At 38.4% G+C, this 17,763-nt stretch overlaps 1 protein-coding gene across 1 annotated transcript in view; it reads right to left on the bottom strand.

The window, feature by feature from the left end:
• Positions 1 to 6,405: 6,405 nt before the first annotated feature.
• Positions 6,406 to 17,763, bottom strand: part of ptprb (protein tyrosine phosphatase receptor type b) — a 38,238-nt gene continuing 26,880 nt past the window's right edge. Inside the window, exons 30-40 of the mRNA XM_080886679.1 lie at positions 16,529 to 16,609; positions 15,287 to 15,304; positions 15,081 to 15,162; positions 14,173 to 14,263; positions 11,807 to 11,883; positions 11,589 to 11,723; positions 11,295 to 11,417; positions 10,622 to 10,785; positions 10,317 to 10,452; positions 8,614 to 8,734; positions 6,406 to 8,418 (exon numbers count right to left, since the gene is read on the bottom strand). Coding sequence (XP_080742805.1) covers positions 8,396 to 8,418; positions 8,614 to 8,734; positions 10,317 to 10,452; positions 10,622 to 10,785; positions 11,295 to 11,417; positions 11,589 to 11,723; positions 11,807 to 11,883; positions 14,173 to 14,263; positions 15,081 to 15,162; positions 15,287 to 15,304; positions 16,529 to 16,609 — 1,051 coding nt within the window. The 3' untranslated portion in view covers positions 6,406 to 8,395. The remainder of the gene's footprint in view (positions 8,419 to 8,613; positions 8,735 to 10,316; positions 10,453 to 10,621; positions 10,786 to 11,294; positions 11,418 to 11,588; positions 11,724 to 11,806; positions 11,884 to 14,172; positions 14,264 to 15,080; positions 15,163 to 15,286; positions 15,305 to 16,528; positions 16,610 to 17,763) is intronic.

Raw genomic sequence — 17,763 nt, 5'->3', positions numbered from 1 at the left:
GTGTGCAGCCACTGAGGGCTCGGCTGGATTAAAAAGCTGCAGACGCTCGGCCCTCTGTGGCCATTTAACTCCTCTGCTGTTCAGGCAGAAACACAACTCTTCCCGAGGTGCCTTCTTTTCAGCTCGTCAATGTAAGGAGCACTCTGATCAGCAGAATGAGAACCTAATTGAGACCAGTCCATCACTTCCCCCCGCTCTACTGGCACCGAACCAAAAAAGGCCTCCACACACATCTTTTAATACAAACTGATGATCAGAAGCTTAAAAACACTTTCCCTCCACTCTTCTGCAGAAATGTTAAATTCAGTGATGCTCTGAGAAAGCAGACGTTTCTCCACAAAGATTTAAGTAAACCATAATCCTGTGCTGCTGCTCACCCTTTGTTACACATGATGACGTTTTCTGTCTGGTAATACTAGGCCTCAAATTCTTGTTTTAAAAGAAACATTTCAGGGTTTTGACAAGTTAATGAATTAGAATAGAATAGAATAGAATAGAATAGAATAGAATAGAATAGAATAGCCTTTATTGTCATTGTACAGAGTACAACGAAATTGGAGTGCCACTCCCTTGGTGCAAGTTTCAATAATAAATATAAATGTAAAATATAAAAAGTACAAAAAAAAACAATCGTAAGTACTCAAACAATAGTATGTACAATATATACAGGATAGCAGCATTAATATAATGACAGTATGAATAGCAGCATAATATAATGACAGTGACGGTATGGAATAGGTTCAATTGTTTTTGTGCTTATTTACTACGGTGATAGCTCTGGGAAAGAAGCTATCCCTGAATCTGTTTGTCCTGGTTTTATGTGACCTGTACCGTCGGCCTGACGGTAATAGTTCAAATAGTTGGTTGCTGGGGTGAGAGTGGTCCTTGATGATATTGCCAGCTCTGCTGAGGTACCGAGAGTTTGCAGTGACCTCCAGGCTGGGCAGAGAGCAGCCAGTGATCTTCTGGGCTGTGTTGATGACCCTCTGCAGTACTTTCCTGTCTGCAGCTGAGCACCCTGCATACCATGTTGTTATGCCGTACGTTAGGATGCTCTCTATGGTGGCTCTGTAAAATGTCACCAGCAGCCTCTCCTCCAGGTTGTTCCTCCTGAACACTCTCAGATTAGAAAATAACATGCAGAAATTGTGTTTAGTTTTCATTGATCCAAAAGACACTCATATATTAATCAGCACATTAAACAGTCTTAATCCAGGTAATCGGTGTGTCTGTGTGGAGTATCATGTTTGTTTTGAGGTTTATGTTAGCTGAATTTGGACATTAACTTTCCTGCCAGGTCACAGAGGGGAGGCTGAGCTGGATGTTGGTCCTGGGGGAATGGGGTTCAGCTTGGCCCCTCTGACAGGACCTTCTCAGCTCTCCTTTAAGCATGCCATAGCTGCTCTATCTGGGTTACCCAGTTCTGTTCGGGCCTCAGCATGCCCTAGATCAATATGGAAATCAGAGGTTTTAAATGAGCCTCACAGATGCAGATTGGAGCAGTACACAAGAAAGTTTTCTTATGTGTGACTGTGCTTCAAGTTCATGTTCAGTTCTTGTTTTTGTATAAAGTTTTCAGGTTTTCTGACGATCCAGATTCTAACATTGTATAACGTCTTTAACTGATGTGAAACTTTGGACAGTGATACTCAGTCTTAGAGGATGATTCAGTCTCAACTACTCTGAGTCAAGTACAGGGTGGGCCATTTATATGGATACACCGTAATAAATGTGAACGGTTGGTGATATTAAAGTCCTGTTTGTGGCACATTAGTATATGTGAGGGGGCAAACTCCTCAAGATGGGTGGTGACCATGGTGGCCATTTAGAAGTCGGCCATCTTGGATACGACTTTTGTTTTTTCAATAGGAAGAGGGCCATGTGACACATCAAACTTATTGGTAATGTCACAAGAAAAACAATGGTGTGCTTGGTTTCAACGTAACTTTATTCTTTCATGAGTTATTTACAAGTTTCTCTTTGTTCACAGCCATTGACATGTCGAAGAGGTTAACACGTTAACACGTGAAACCAAGCACACTATTGTTTTTCTTGTGACATTACCAATAAGTGTGATGTGTCACATGGCCCTCTTCCTATTGAAAAAACAAAAGTCTTTTTCATTGTAGCTGAAGTCCGGGACAAACTGTGTTCCTTTTCACCACAATACGAAACGCGTAATATTTTCTCTGAATACGAGACAATTCCGTTTTTTGCGGGACGCTTGGCAACTCTAATAATTAACCTTATGAACAAAATAAAGTTCAACATCAGTAACATCATAGCACCACCCAGCTGTATAGAAACTCCGTCATGCTAGCTAGCACGCAGTACGAAAAAGTTAGCATAACGAAAATAAACTCCACCTAAACTTGGTTCATATCTGACCCAGATGGACTGCAGGTTATAACTTCTTACCTGAAGTTCAGTTCACCTGACACTCTCAGACCAGCGGCCGCTTCGGGTCTCTCCTCTTGCCTCCCTTTTCCTTCATCCACCTGCTGGCTTCCACCACTTGCTAATGTTATTGAATCTGTGGAAGCTCCGCGATAGCCACCACACGAAGTAACGAATAACGAGCCTATCTAAATCCCAGTAACGAGTAACGCGTTCCCGGTTTTGGCATAATAACTAGTTACCGTGCTCGTTACCACAATAATAACGTAGTTACTGTAATGCGTTACTTAATATCGCGTTAGTCCCAACACTGGTAACCAGTGTGTTAAGTGGATGTGTTGTACAGGGAGATGGCCACAGACAGGAAAGGTTTCCTGTGTCGTTCAGTGGTGCTTTTCGGTAATCTCAGTCTCTCACTGAACGTGCTCCTGTGACTGACCAGCATGTCATGGAGTGGGTGGGAGGTGTTATCCAACATTGTCTTTATCTTGGACAGCATCCGCCTGTCCGACACCACCTTGAGGTAATTACAGTAATTACAGGAAGGAAAAGCAGGACAACAAAACAATCTACAAACAGGTGAGAATGGTAGCATGCAAAATGACACAGTATGTGTTCCAGCCCTAGAGAAATATCATGATCCTGGCACTTTTGATTTTGTGAGTTATATTTCCGCTTATCCTGTTTCTCCCATATCTCATAAAGTCTAAGTCTGTGCAAGTTGTTCTTATGATTTAGTTATTTCTGGTTTTATTTTGATGGTTTCTTATCTCGTTTGTGTTGTGTTTAGTTTCACTTCCACTATCTTCTTTTCCCTGATTAGTTTCAATTGTATATCTCACGCATCTCCATTGTGCCCCAGTCACCCTGCTGTGTGTATTTAAGCCTGGGCCCCAGTCAGGCCTTTGTCTGTTTGCTTACATTTATGTTTCTTAGTAATTGTGTTCAGACAATTTTGGATTCCTGCTATTTTTTTTCATTGGTTTTTTCTGGTACCTGTTTTGAACAAATTCTTCTACATCATCAAACAAAAACAAAAACAAAAAAATGGATTATATAGATAGTCCATGGATCCCAAAGATATTGCAAAACGCCAGTAAAAAGAAATATATCCTGTACAGAGAATTTATAAAGTGCAGACCTAAAGAAATGTGAATGATGATTTTAATAAATTCTTTGTAAGTTTCAGATGAGACCTAGCTGATAAAATTACTGCTTTGAGAAAGAGCAGAGGAACAAATAGAAGAAAAATCCTAATTAAATGTTTCTAACAGCACAAGAGGAAAATACAATAATTGATGTTGTAGAGAGATGTCAGGACAAAATCTCAACTAACTGAAATGGTATTGATATGAAAACTGTTAAAAATGTAATTGAATGATTTTAAAAACCTCCAACCTTCATCTGCAATCTGTCATTATAAGGCGGTACAATTCCGAACAAAATGAATAGGCCTGTTTCTCTACACTCACGATTCACCCAAACACTAGTGAAATACTTTATTGATAGACTGGATAAATATTTAAATGAACACAAACTATTAATAGAGAGTTGACATGGATTTATGTCAAACTGATTAATGTTTAATGCATTAATTGAACTAAATGAAGAAATCACAAATTGTATCAGTCAAAGAACGTATGCACATGGAGTCTTTATTGACTTGAAGAAAGCTGTTGACACACTTGCCAATCACATATTAATTGATAAATTGGAAATGTATGGTATTAGATGGGTGGCGTTGGACTGGATGAAAAGTTACATAAACAACAGGCAACAGTTTATGAAGGTGGGAGAACATTAATCAAACTTTTAAACCTTGCTTGTGGAGTTATATGGGGTCTAAACCTCTAGATCATCAGATATATTGCGGTTCATTTTATTTGCAAATGATACAAATAATCTTTATCATGGAGAAAATTCACAGCAGCTTTTAGTAAATTCACATAAGAATTTACTAAAAACAAATTATCACTGAATTTAAGCAAAACTAAAATTCTATCCATCCAACCATATTTTTCCACTTATTCGGGGCCGGGTCGTGGAGGCAGCAGCCCAAGCAGAGAAGCCCAGACCTCCCTCTCCCCAGCCACCTCCTCCAGCCTATGCGGGGGGACACCAAGGCGTTTCCAGGCCAGCCGAGAGATATAATCTCTCCAGCGTGTCCTGGGTCTGCCCTGGGGCCTCCTCCCGGTGGGACATGCCTGGAAAACCTCACCCAGGAGGCGCCCAGGGGGCATCCTTCTCAGATGCCCGAACCACCTCAACAGGCTCCTTTCGATGTGGAGCAGCAGCTGCTCTACTCTGAGCCCCTCCCGAATGGCTGAACTTCTCACCCTATCTCTAAGGGAGACGCCAGCCACCCTTCGGAGGAATTTCGAAATTCTAATGAAGTTTTTTTTATTTTAAATTTCAAATATCTATATATTTGAAATATCATTATCTTAAAAATGTTAAACATGGAGAATGATTTAAGCAGCATTTGAAAATGTGTGCATAATATTTATGAGCTACTGTAACCTTTCACCCAAAGAAAAAAGGCCACAAACAGTGAGGCAGATATTTTTATTCAGCACTTTATGATCAAGTTTACAACAACAGGACAGCAAATTCTAAAACTCAATTACACATTTTCTTAGGGCCTGGTTATTTAAATCCAACTCACTTTCATGAATCCATCACGATATGACAAACATAATAAAGTTTACATAAAACAATCCAGCAGGTCGAATGTATCAGAGAAAATCTTTAAAAAAAAGAAAAAGTGCAGACCAGCTTTCATAATAATTAATTTAGCCATAGTATTTTAAATGTAATGTAAATGTAAAATGCCATATCATAATACTATAAAATAAAATATGTTGCATGGGCAGAGGTAATTTAAAATGAAAATCCTCCAGCAAAAAAAATCTCTGCTTTTTCTAGAAACGTATACAATCACAAAAGTCAAATTCTTTCACAATATTTATAATGATGGTTTTATTAAGAAAACATGAGGTTTCTGCATTGTATTCATACTTCAGTCTTTTATGTTTAAAGTTTAAATGGTTTACAAGCATTAATTACATTAAAGAGGAGATCAGTGCGCTCATTTCCAACTCCAGAGCTTTCTTCTCAGGCTAGTAAAGTAGCTTAATGTGATATCGAGTATTTTTTACTATTATTATTTTTTAATCCTCTGAGAAACAGGCTACTGTCACTTTAAGGCCCCTCCCCTCTCTTAAAACTTATCTTATGATTAGCCAGCTTTCAGAAGCCAGTTGAGGGGCGGCACTTGGAGCTTGTGATCTGTACTAAAAGTACTTTTCTTTACAGGGATTACATTTGCATACCTCAGTATTTAAAACTTTGGCCACGTTTAACATGAATGTCTAATGCTGTATTATAAAATATATGACAGAGAATAAAGCCTCTTTAAAGTCTGAATACAGCAGGTTATGTTTGCTTGCAGCTACTCAACAGGTATAAAAGAGAAACAGAAGTATTATACAACCAGGCAGTTGTTGACAGACATATATATTCATCATATTGTAAAAAAGAAAAAAAAAAAGAGTATTACATCTATATTTACATACAGCAATATGTGTGTTTAGAATTTTTAAATAAACAGCTTATATGGAGCAGTAAGTGAGAACATACTGGAGGGTATAAAAAATAGATGGCTCTTTCCTTCCCTGCTGTCACTCAGTTATTATTTGGATCACAACAACCTGAGATCAACCAGTGCCTACATTAAAGGGACTCCACTATGTTTTTCAATGAGTTTAAATCCATTTTTAACAATTTAATTTTTCAAAGTTTGTTGTTTTTGTTGACAATAAACTATATATTTTTTTAACATTTAGGATTCAGATAGGGCTGAATTTGATCGATCATTTGTGCCTTCTCTCTGTAGGTTTGAGTCAAAGTAGAGCTGGGCGATAGAACGATAACGATATGTATCGCGATATAACTTTTACTCGATAGAGAAATTAAGCTATCGCGATAGACCTCGCAGCTCTTGTCCTCAAAAAAAAAAAAAAAAAAAAAGGTCAGCCAATCCAAATTAAGTAGCGCAGAGCCGAACCAATCACAGCCGCAGCGTCACGTCGTGTGACTTGTTACGTACAGCACAAGTGCCAAGCCGCACGTGTGTTTGTTTGGGAAGCAGCCAGCGGGTAATGGAGCCAGCTCGTAATGGAGGAAATGAGTGTGCCGACTAGAAAAATCAACCGAGCGTGACCGAAGAGAAAACAGATGATGGTTCCAACGCCGGAGAGATTGTCAAACGGAAGAGCCATAGAAGTTCCGTAGTGTGAAGGTATTTCGGCTATTTCAAGTCTGACAAAAAACAGAGTAGCGTGCACTGTAAATTGTGCCGAAAGCAAGTCTGGAAATACAATAAACTGGTGCATGCGTCACACTGTGCGCCACGTTATTGTTTCAGTGAAATGAATTTCTACAATACTGTTACTGTTAATTCTACTCTCTGCAGTGTTTAAATGCTTACATATACACACAGTTACTGTCCCTCCACACATACGACTCGGTTCTGCTTCTATGCCCCAGCTTTGTTTACTTTTTCCCACAGAGGCTTCTAGACTTCTGATTGGCCAACATTTCTGCACGGTTAGGAATCTAGCGCCACCTGCTGCTTTGGCATGTTCATAGCAGCGTTTTCCTTCATTTCTGCCTTTATGTGTGGACGGCATTATTTTTTAAAACGAAAACGGAAAATCTCCGTTTTCAAAAATACCCGTGTACGTGTGGACGTAGCCTCAGTCTCTGACTGGAAGCGCTAATTCGTCATTCGGCTTTTGTCAGACTAAAGTAACTGTTAAAACTGTTTGAAAAGCTCAGCTATACAACAAGGAGAGATTGAGAATTTCCTTTTAGTTCTCAGTTTATTTGATATTGACAAAAGTTAGTCAGTTTTGTCTGTTCTTCTGTAAAACAAACTAAGATTTATTTTTAGAATTAATATTTTGTTTCTAAGTGGAATTGACAATTTAGTCTGTTTCGTTTGTCCTATTTTGAAACTTAAATGCTTTAGCGGCTGCCTTTTGTGTAGTTTGCAATATTTGCCTTTATTTATCTGAAAAAGTCTCATGTTCCTTAAGTACATCTACCCTGTTGAACTTATTATGGGAAATAAATATTTAAATAAAAACAAGCTGCTGATTATTTCACATTTTACTTGTGAGCAACGGCACATTTAAATCTTACAAATATAGTTATTTGGCTTATATCGTGATAGATATCGTTATCGCCTGAAATGAAAAAAACATATCGTGATATGAAAAAATCTCATATCGCCCAGCTCTAAGTCAAAGCAGTCCTGTAAATTGAGCTGTTCCAGTATGTTTAGCTGGTGGACTTTGCTGGACTGTCAGGTGGATTTAGAAAAAAAAAAAGAAAGAAATCCAATTTGCATGCCAATCTGAGCTCAGATGCAGATTATTTAACAGGTACTCACAGTTCTTAAACAGCTTTACGGAAGATGATTTATTCAAAATTACAGAAATGACTATATAATTATAATAATATGCTGCACAATTATCATTCAATCCTTTTTTAAAATATATAAACGTATGGTTAAAAATAATAAGTGTCAGATGTTTTAATGGTTTTGGATTCTTGTGTTGAATAAAATCAGACTGTAGATTTAGTGGAAAGTCTGTGAGGTGTTATTTGCTAAATTTTAAAAACTTTTCTCAGATTGTGCTGATCACCAGCTGATCACCAGCTCTAGCTACGAAAGTCTTCCCTGCAGCGCCAACAAACCCAGAACCTCCGACTTGTCTTATGCTTTGTTTTTATTTAATCCCAAATCTGCACTTTAATTTCTACTTTTCCTCAATGAATTTGTTGCTGTAAAACCAGTGATTCAGAGTGCAAGACCTACAGCCCTGAAAAAAGGTTTTTACAATCTTGGACTTATTTATTTATATTCCCTGTTTTGTCCGTTTCTTGTGTTGGAATGTTTCCTCGTTTTGATCGCATGAACATCGTCATCTCTTTAGCGTCCAGTGTAAATGAAATCTGAGAAAACAAAGGGACAAAAAAGGGAAAAAATGACTATGATTTATGTGTGCTGCAGACAAATACACAGTTTCTACTGAAATATATAAATGCAGTTTCAGTTCAACTGTCAAACACAGAAATGGGACGGTTCACGTCCACAGGTGGACTATTTCATTTCTGGGCTCCGATGACAAATGTTAGAAACAGTCTCACCTCTGCAGTACTCAGGGTTGAAATTTTCATAGATGGGGTAGAGAGGGTTCTCCTGTTCGCTGCGATGCTTTCTGGCTCTTAGGACATCCCGAATACACTGATACAGGAAGGCATACTGGCACTGCAATGCAACAAGACCGTTATAATGTTGTAATAAACACCTTCCGGTGCTTTTAGAGCATTCACTGCAGAATTCATTCATGTCCCATGGAAAACACAGACATTAATTTCACTAACCAATAATTTGTCAGTTTCCATCAATAACCTTTTTTATTTCTGACAAAAACACGACGATAACAAAATAAAAACTAATGCAAAAGGACAAAATACTATTGATCCTTTCGTCAGCAAATAAAATTGAATTGACAAAAACACATGATTAAGACTAAATCTAAAACTAAATCAGCTTTGTTTTTTCTTTTTTCTTTCCTTTCCCTCAGGTCATCTGGATCCGTTTTTTTTTATCAGTTCCCAGTCAGAACCAGACACGGAGAAGCTGCGTTCAGCTTTTATGCTTCTTATATCTGGAACAAACTCCCAGAAAGCCTCAGATCAGTTGAAACACTCAGTTTATTTAAATCCAGGTTGAAGACTCACCTGTTCTCAACTGCATTTGAATAAAACACCAAATCCACACTTTTAAGCTTAAATTTCAAAACTTAAATTTTAACTGCTGATATCTACTGTTCTGATTTTATCTACTGTTTTGCTTTTTTTTTGTTTTTTTTAATTAATTTTAAATCCATCCATCCATCCATTCGCTTCCGCTTATCCTTTCCAGGGTCGCGGGGGGGCGCTGGAGCCTATCCTAGCTGTCATGGGGCGAGAGGCGGGGTACACCCTGGACAGGTCGCCAGTCTGTCGCAGGGCCAACACACATTTTAAATCATGCTTTTTATTTGTTTTTGTTTTTAATGTCTCTGTAAAGCACTTTGAATCACCTTGTTGTTGAATTGTGCTATATAAATAAACTTGCCTTGCCTTTATTTGTTTGATCCAGGTTTGATCAAGATTGACAATTTAGTATTATAACGACAGTAATTGGTAGAATTTTCAGACTACCATATTTGATAGCTTCCATTATTAATTTTTTTTCTCACGTTTTAATGATGTAGCTCCAGTTTAGTCTAAAATTCTCATTGTAATATTAATAGTTGAACTTGTTTTTTATGTACAATAGTATTTTTTTTTGATTTGCTACAAACTGGTTTGGGTGTGGTAACGTCATCATAAACTGTTTTTTCAAAACCAATTTGCATTCAATATTTACTAAAAAGGAGGATAACATCCTATTTCTAAATCTTTATTGGTAGTTAAATTCTAGATTAGGTCAATATTTCCTGATGTTTCTTGTCTAATAGTTTCAGTTTTAATGATGTATTACCATAAACCATGCAGATTTATCAATAGCCAATAAAATCTGGTTTCTTTTCTTCCAATTATTTGTTTTTTTGCGACTGGTTTATTTCAAAGTCTATTGTTGTTTGCCTTTGCTTCCATGTGGGACTATCCTTAATCATATTCTAATAAGTAAAATTGAAATAATGACTAAAATACCTGCTAAACATAATGAGATGAACTGAAGTGCTACAATCACTGGTCTAAGTGGGAGAAATGTCTGGTGTACAAGTTGAAATCAAATAATCAAACGAATGTCCTAGAATTCAAAGCTAAATACTTAAATATTTGAATGTAGCTCTTACCTCAGTCTGGACCATGTGCTGGCGGTGCAGGCGGAGGTCGAACACGCAGCCGTAAAGGTCGATGGTTCCTTTGGAGTCCAGCTGCTGCAGAACCCGATCCAAAGCGATGAAGGTCCCTGTGCGCCCGACTCCAGCACTAACAAGCAAAAACATCCAGTTATCAAAGATCTTAAACAGAGAATCAAAGAAGGTTCAAGGACTCAATAGTTCACTTTTTTTTTTGGGGGGGGGGGGTTTCTAATGGCGGGATTCTGTTAACTCACAGCCAATCAGATTTCTCCCTGAGGACAGCCTCAAGCATCTACCTGCAGTGAACGACAGTGGCTCCGGTGCTGGGCGATCGGTCCACATAGTCCCGGGCTGTCCTGACAAACTGGATCAGGGACTGGGTGCTCTCAGGGACGCCGTGATCAGGCCACACCGTGTAGTGGAAGTGACGCAGTACCCGAGGATAACTGCAGCTGCTCTCCTGTCCAGGTCGATAATGGATTTATTAGGATTGTTATCACCCATAGCGACATTCAAGGTCTGGATTTTGAGGCTTTAGATATAATGTAACATAACGACATAACGTTCGTTTCAACATAACATAGTGGAAATCAACTTTTTCATGGCCACACCAAAAACATGCAGAAATAATCAGAATAATCCTTCTGTAGCCTCTCGATTCACCCTCTCCATGAAACAAGGGTGGTTTCATGGAGGTTAGCTCCTCCCCTTTTAACAGATATTTGTACAGCAGGTGGGTGGACTCTCTGTCACAGAGATAAACATACTGTATAAGGATATCCCCTTAAAACCTCAAATCTCTGCAACTTTACAGACATTGGTTGGCCATGTTTATCACATGAGCTTTATTTGGAGAAGTTATGAAAATGAAAGCTTCACAATAAGTATATCCCTTCTTCATTCTTTAGATATTACTGCTTTTCTACATTTTTACGCTGGAATAAAAAACGAGAGTAAAAAGAAACATACCGAGGTGATCTTGAACTCTCGGATGGTCCACTCAGGCAGGACAGACTCTGACAGCATCTGAATGACCAGATCACCGTAGTACAGAGGCTCTCTGTCTGCAGGCCAGTACTGGTCACACTTCACCTGGAAACACAGCATTCATATAGTTTAATTACTTCTCAGGGTTGAGTTTATCTTCCTTTGCTAACCTGTGAGAAGAATCTGGAGCTCTTTTCAGCTTGCAATCAAAGCTCATAATTTCAGTTTCATAATCGTTCCACTCAAGTGGACATTTTGATCAAGCGGACGCCTCACCCGTCCTTTCTCCACACACTGGGTCACCATGATGATGTTGTAGACGCCGTGCTCCCACACCATCCGCCAGAAATCATCTTTTGTGCCCGGGAGCGGCCCCTGGGTGGCAATGTACTCCCTGCGGTAGTTATTACCCTGCACATGTAGGCAAGAGAGGCGGTATTAGTGTCATTGTCAGTGAGTGCGCTCAGTTTGTGCTTTTTAGCATGTGCTCATACAGGTATGTAGCTGGCGTTGATGTAATCGGAGCAGGGGTCGTCCTCCAGGTACGACAGCTTCACTCGGGTAGAATCATCTAGAAAAATGAAGAAATAAGTCACCAGCGGCTTTCATTATCTTTAACGTGTAGTTTAAACTAACTCTAATGCAATGAGTACTGAACTGGTTTAATAAATGTTGACTGAATTCCTCCCACTACATCCAGCATCCACAGAGCAACGTAACCATAAGGCGTTTTAGCTCCATTTTTGGTCTCCACCTGTTCTTATAAATAATTTCTGGGTTTTTAGCTTCTTAAGGTTTCTCTTACTTCAAAAGCTGTAACTGTCTGCTGTTTGCTGCTGAGCTGGGCACTTTTAGAGGTTATTTATTAAGTAGTCATTTACCTAAAATCAGTTTGAACACCCAGAACTAAAAGTGTGAAGGCTATAAAAGCACCACAGGGCGACAGCCAGACTCTGACTCTGAAGTATTGCTAAAGTTTTCTTGTTTCTTGTTTTCTGTGTTTCATCATTGTAGAAGTTTCACTAAAATGTCTTTTTTCAAATTTTTTTTATCAGTTAACCTTTATTAAACTGTCAGTATATAGAAAAAAGGCCAATCAGTTTGGTAGTGGTAGTGTGGTAGTCTTGAGAGGAAAAATCAGGGATAAATTAATATTTATTAATATTTATTAAAAATTGTTTGCCAGTTTTTGGATAACATTAAACATTTTGGATTAAAACAGGTTTAACTGATGCTCTCAGTCATTCAGTTATTCTTATTTTTTTCTTGCAATTTTAAGAAAATTTATATCATCTTATTGCAGCTTTGCAATAATACTAAACATCAGATTCGCACATTTAACCTTAACCCAGCCAAAAACGAACAATTATGAAAATTGCCCAATTAAATTTCTATCAGTCTACTTAGTGAAGAAGCAACCATCATTTTGAGCTACTGAGGGCATATTTGTAAAAGCAATAAGCGCAGATTCCTTATAGTTTAATCAATATGGTCACATTAATGTTTCACCATAGGGTAAAGGATGCAGTTTATGTCTGATGGTGAAATTCTAACACATCCACTCCAGAATAAGTAATGAAAACAGCGTCTCTCACAGCTTTCCTGAGGTTCTTATTATTGAATGTGAAAGATGTGTGAATGCGAAACAGACTCAGTAATGACTCATTTCACTGAGAGAGAGAGAGAGAGAGAGTGTGTGTGTGTGTGGTGTAAGTGTGTTTACTTCTCTGACAGTTAATTATAGAGGTGATGTTGTAAATGTGGCACCTCAAGTCATAAATCTGATTTTTTTGCAGTTAAAAATAACGGATGCTTAATTACTTTATTTTAAACTGAGGATACTTCAGAAGGAAAAACTTTGAAAATGACAAATTGTGGATGTGGAAATTACATTTATAATTGCGTAAAACAGATGTACCAAACAATCTTCATGTGATTAGAAATCTGTCTGTATATCACTCCCATAGCAAAAAATCAATGAACTAACATTTCAGACATTTAAAACTAATTTGGCATCATCCCCAACGACGCAGACAGAAAACATTTTCACAGATGTATCATAATTTTAAACATTACATTTCACAGATGATTCATTAATTGAGTAATAACAATTAAAAAATCAACTCTTTTGTGCTATTTCAAGCAAATGTTATTGTTACCTGAGTAAAGATTGCGTCATTCAAGGAAATTCAGATTCCGTGTCATTATTTAAAACCGCTCCTTTCTTTTTCTTTCTTTCTTTTTTTTTAATCAATCCATCCTTAATATAATTTAGCTGTTTTTCAGCCCATCATCACACTACCTTTGAATGAGCAAAAATTCAGTTATGCAAATTCATTAAACTGGACTCGGATACGAGGGCTGAAACTTTAAGATCAATTAAATTTGGCCAGTTGTTGGTATCAGCTGATCAACTGGTTGGAGGACATACCATTTTATAGTTTTTAATCTGCTGGTTGGAAAAAAGATGCTATGCGAAACTATTTTGTGACGTGTGGATAATAAATAATATAGAGGACAATCTGCTTGGGTGGCTAAGAAATGGAAACAAAAAGCTAATTAAATGAGTAAATATTCCACATAGATGCTGTATTTTCAGTAGTATTGTGTAATTATGAAGGCTTTTATCACCTCAAGCCTCAGAGTTCATCCTTGTCACCAAGGGAACAGGTGCTGCCTCATTAAAGCTCTTGACGATGTGATAATTGCCATGATTTCCACTTTGATTTATTTTTCTTTCTCACTGAGGGACTTGAAGGGTTGTCAGCTAACTGTTATGTGGAGTGACTGTTTTTTTTTTCTTTTTTCTTTTTAACTTTTTGAGAAGCAAAAAAGCTTTAAAGCTAAAAACTGCACTTACATGGCAGGATGTTGTTGTAGCGGTTCTTTCCTCGGTTTTCCGGCACTCGGGCGACATCCATCGTCTGGTTACGGCCGACATCCTTCAGATCCTGAACAGAGATGAGAATAATTACATTTGTACAGTTATAAACATCAGGACTTTGTGACTAACAAGACCAGCCAAAATCTGCTTTTGAAGAAAAGCAGTGCCATTCCTCATCAGAGTCATGGTACATTACTTGACCTTTAAGTTTCAGAGAAGCAATGATTGAAAAGCAAAATGGTTCTGAAAAGGCGGGCAAGTCAAACCAACAGCCAACTGGCATAAGCATGAGCCCAGAACAAGCAGTTTGATTTGCTGTGAAGTTGGTACACAATTGGAAGACTTTCAAGGTTTTTGAGTGTAAGATGGGTGTCCAAAACCCAGAGTTATTCCAACAGAGTGATCTGATGTTATTCAACTGAACTGCGAAGCACTTTGATGCAGTTTAAAAGACCTATTTTGTTTTATTTTATCAGTGACTGTATATCACAGAAGTACTTGTTTTTTTTAATTTACCTGATTTAATTTAAGTTCATTTGTTGTTATTAATACCCACACAGTCAAAGGGACTGTGTGGGTATTAATTTTTCCTTATTTTATAGTTTTAAAGGTGCTCAATGATGTCAAGAGAGTGAGCCGTGTTTGGTGAGGAAATAAATGGCTGCACCCGTTAGAGACTCTTCTGTCATTCTTAATGCCAGGGGCTGCTACAACAGTGATTTAATATTATTAATATGCAAAACCTCTGGTAAAAGAAACAGTGTGTCTTTCTGTCTTCCTGAGATTTAACACTCCAAATGAAAACTGAAGACATGCCCAACAAACAAATAGTATGATTGATCAGGTTCTTGAACACACTTTTGTAATAATTTTCATACACTTACCTCAAACTCTTCAGAAAGCAAGTAGTTGGAGTCGGCCTGCAGCTTGGTCAGATGCGACTCGAAATGGCCCGCTTTGATAGGACTGAACAGAGAAAGATAGACAAATACTCAGCAAAAGGTATATACTGGAGGTAGAGTGGTGATTTTTAGCCATTTCAACAAATTAATTACATACAAAGTTTCAGAAATAAAGCCTAAACTCTCACCTGGTGATCCGACGGTTACTGCAACAGAAGATTAAAAAAATGAATTAATTCATGTGACAGTACAATAAGGTGGTGAAACATAGGTTGGTTTATAAAGGTGGGTAATCAACTAGACAGTAACACAAACATAATACAGGAGTGAAAATGATACATTATGTATAGTTTTATCGCCTCTTGTAACATTATGCAGTAAGAAGAATACAATATGGTTCTGTTATAGCAATATTTCCAGTCTAGTAGACAGTCAAAACATCTCTATTATTTAATTCTTTATCTATTACTTAATTGTGTTGGTGAAGTCTTTATCAAAGAAAAAGCTGCATGTAACAGTCCAAAATGTATGCTCTCCTAGAGCTTTCTTTTTCTAAAACAGTCCAGCGAGCTGGATTGGAGTCCTTGTTGTGCTAATTCTGGCCCCTGGGCCTTACATTTGACACCCTTGTTCTAAAATGTCATTGACTGTGATTTTATGCAAAAGTGGGGTTTAATTTAATCATCTATAATTTAGCTGGTTCAATCAACACTTAAAACATCTCATATACTCAGTCAAAGAAAACCTTACATTTGTGACCTTAAAGTCATTTTAATTCATGGCCCACAAGCTGAGGTGGGCTGGCCTATCCTGTGACAGAATGATGGACAGGCTGAGATGTCTGACAGACGTGTAATATGAAAGATACCACAACAACAGCCTATTTTTACACATTCGGTGGGTTTAAAACACTTGCGTCTAATCACATTACTGCAATTTACACGCCTTGCAAAGCTGTCCCGTAAGCTGAATCGACCCTCTGGTCGGTTCTGGCCTAAATAATGCAGGAATTTTTCATCTGCGATTTGTTTCCAAGTGAATTTGAGATCTGATAATCACTGCTACCAGCAAACGCAGAAGAGCATCGTCTTTATGTCCAGTTAAAAAACACGCTGTAACTGTAAGCTGGGGTCATTTATGAAGCACAGAGAAGCTTTGTTTCTACTCTCTGTTACATTTGTGGTTGATGAGCTGTGGCCAATATACAAATGTATGCAGACACACACACACACACACACTAATTAACAGATGCTGCGGCCTGTGGTGGGTGAATGATGAGGTAATCTGAGAGAGGGAGCGAGCACTTTATTGGAAACTAATTCTTCTTCACACACTCACATATTGGACGTGGGAGGTGTTGGAAACTAATCTCTCCCTCTCTCACGTACTGAAGAAGAATAATTATAGATGTGCCACGCACACAAACTTACCTCCGGACGCCCATATACATCCCTGAAGTTGGAACTTCTTTCCACATGCTCATCCTCACCACCGGGTTCTCCTGCACAGCCCTACACAGAAAATATCAGCACTGATTAGGAACATTAAGATCAAAGAGTTAAACCAATGAAAACATTTGAGCCGTGCCCTCTACGCTAATAAACATGTTCACCAAATCACAACTAATTAACTCTGTAAATTAGCTTAACAGCTAAATGACTGTGAGAAAACTGATGTGACATTTTGGAGCTAATTTTCTGTTCAGGGCTCTGTTGTGGGGCCATAAATGTTACATAAAGTCATGAAGCCAGTCGGAAATTTCACACTGATGCCACAGAGACAACGCCCCATCCAGAGTTAGTGGCATTGATGGTGTAGTATTAAAAAAGAAATGTGTGTTATCTCAGATATGCTTTAAAAAGCTGTTAAAGTGTCCATCATTTTGACTTATACAAGAGGAAATCTGCAAACAGAAGAACAGATTCAACTTAAAGGTAAAAAACTCTAAGCTGTAGTTAAAAAAAAGTTTACTATTCTGTTCTTAGTCTGAAATAGAAAAACTTTTAAACTTAGCCAAATTATATTCTCCTTTTTCTTTGCTGTCATATGGTCCAAACAAACATGATGGTAAATGGTCTGTATTTATATAGCGCTTTACTAGTCCCTAAGGACCCCAAAGCGCTTTACATATCCAGTCATCCACCCATTCACACACTGGTGATGGCAAGCTACATTGTAGCCACAGCCACCCTGGGGCGCACTGACAGAGGCGAGGCTGCCGGACACTGGCGCCACCGGGCCCTCTGACCACCACCAGTAGGCAACGGGTGAAGTGTCTTGCCCAAGGACACAACGACCAAGACTGTCCAAGCCGGGGCTCGAACCGGCAACCTTCCGATTACAAGGCGAACTCCCAACTCTTGAGCCACGATCGCCCCACATGACCACAGGTTCAAATAATGAAGTAAGTGTTTGAAAACGGTAGAAGCCAGCAATCCAGTGTTTGGATCTCAGCCTAATCCGGCTTCATCAACAACTTTTCCTATATTTCACTTTGTTTTTAACTTGACTACAAACTCTGGCTTTCCCGCTTTGTTCTGATCGGTTTAACATTTGTTTTGAAGATTATGTAATCTGTTGTTATATTAATATTTCCCCTCTGTGTCTATCTCTGCTCCACTCCGTGTGTGAGGAAGTGCACTCAACGTGAAACTGTGAGCAGGGA

Source organism: Rhamphochromis sp. 'chilingali', assembly GCF_963969265.1.
Source record: "Rhamphochromis sp. 'chilingali' genome assembly, chromosome: 7".
NCBI lineage: Eukaryota > Metazoa > Chordata > Actinopteri > Cichliformes > Cichlidae > Rhamphochromis > Rhamphochromis sp. 'chilingali'.
Note: the sequence above shows the minus strand (reverse complement) of the source record. Positions and strands in the feature narration are given on the sequence as shown.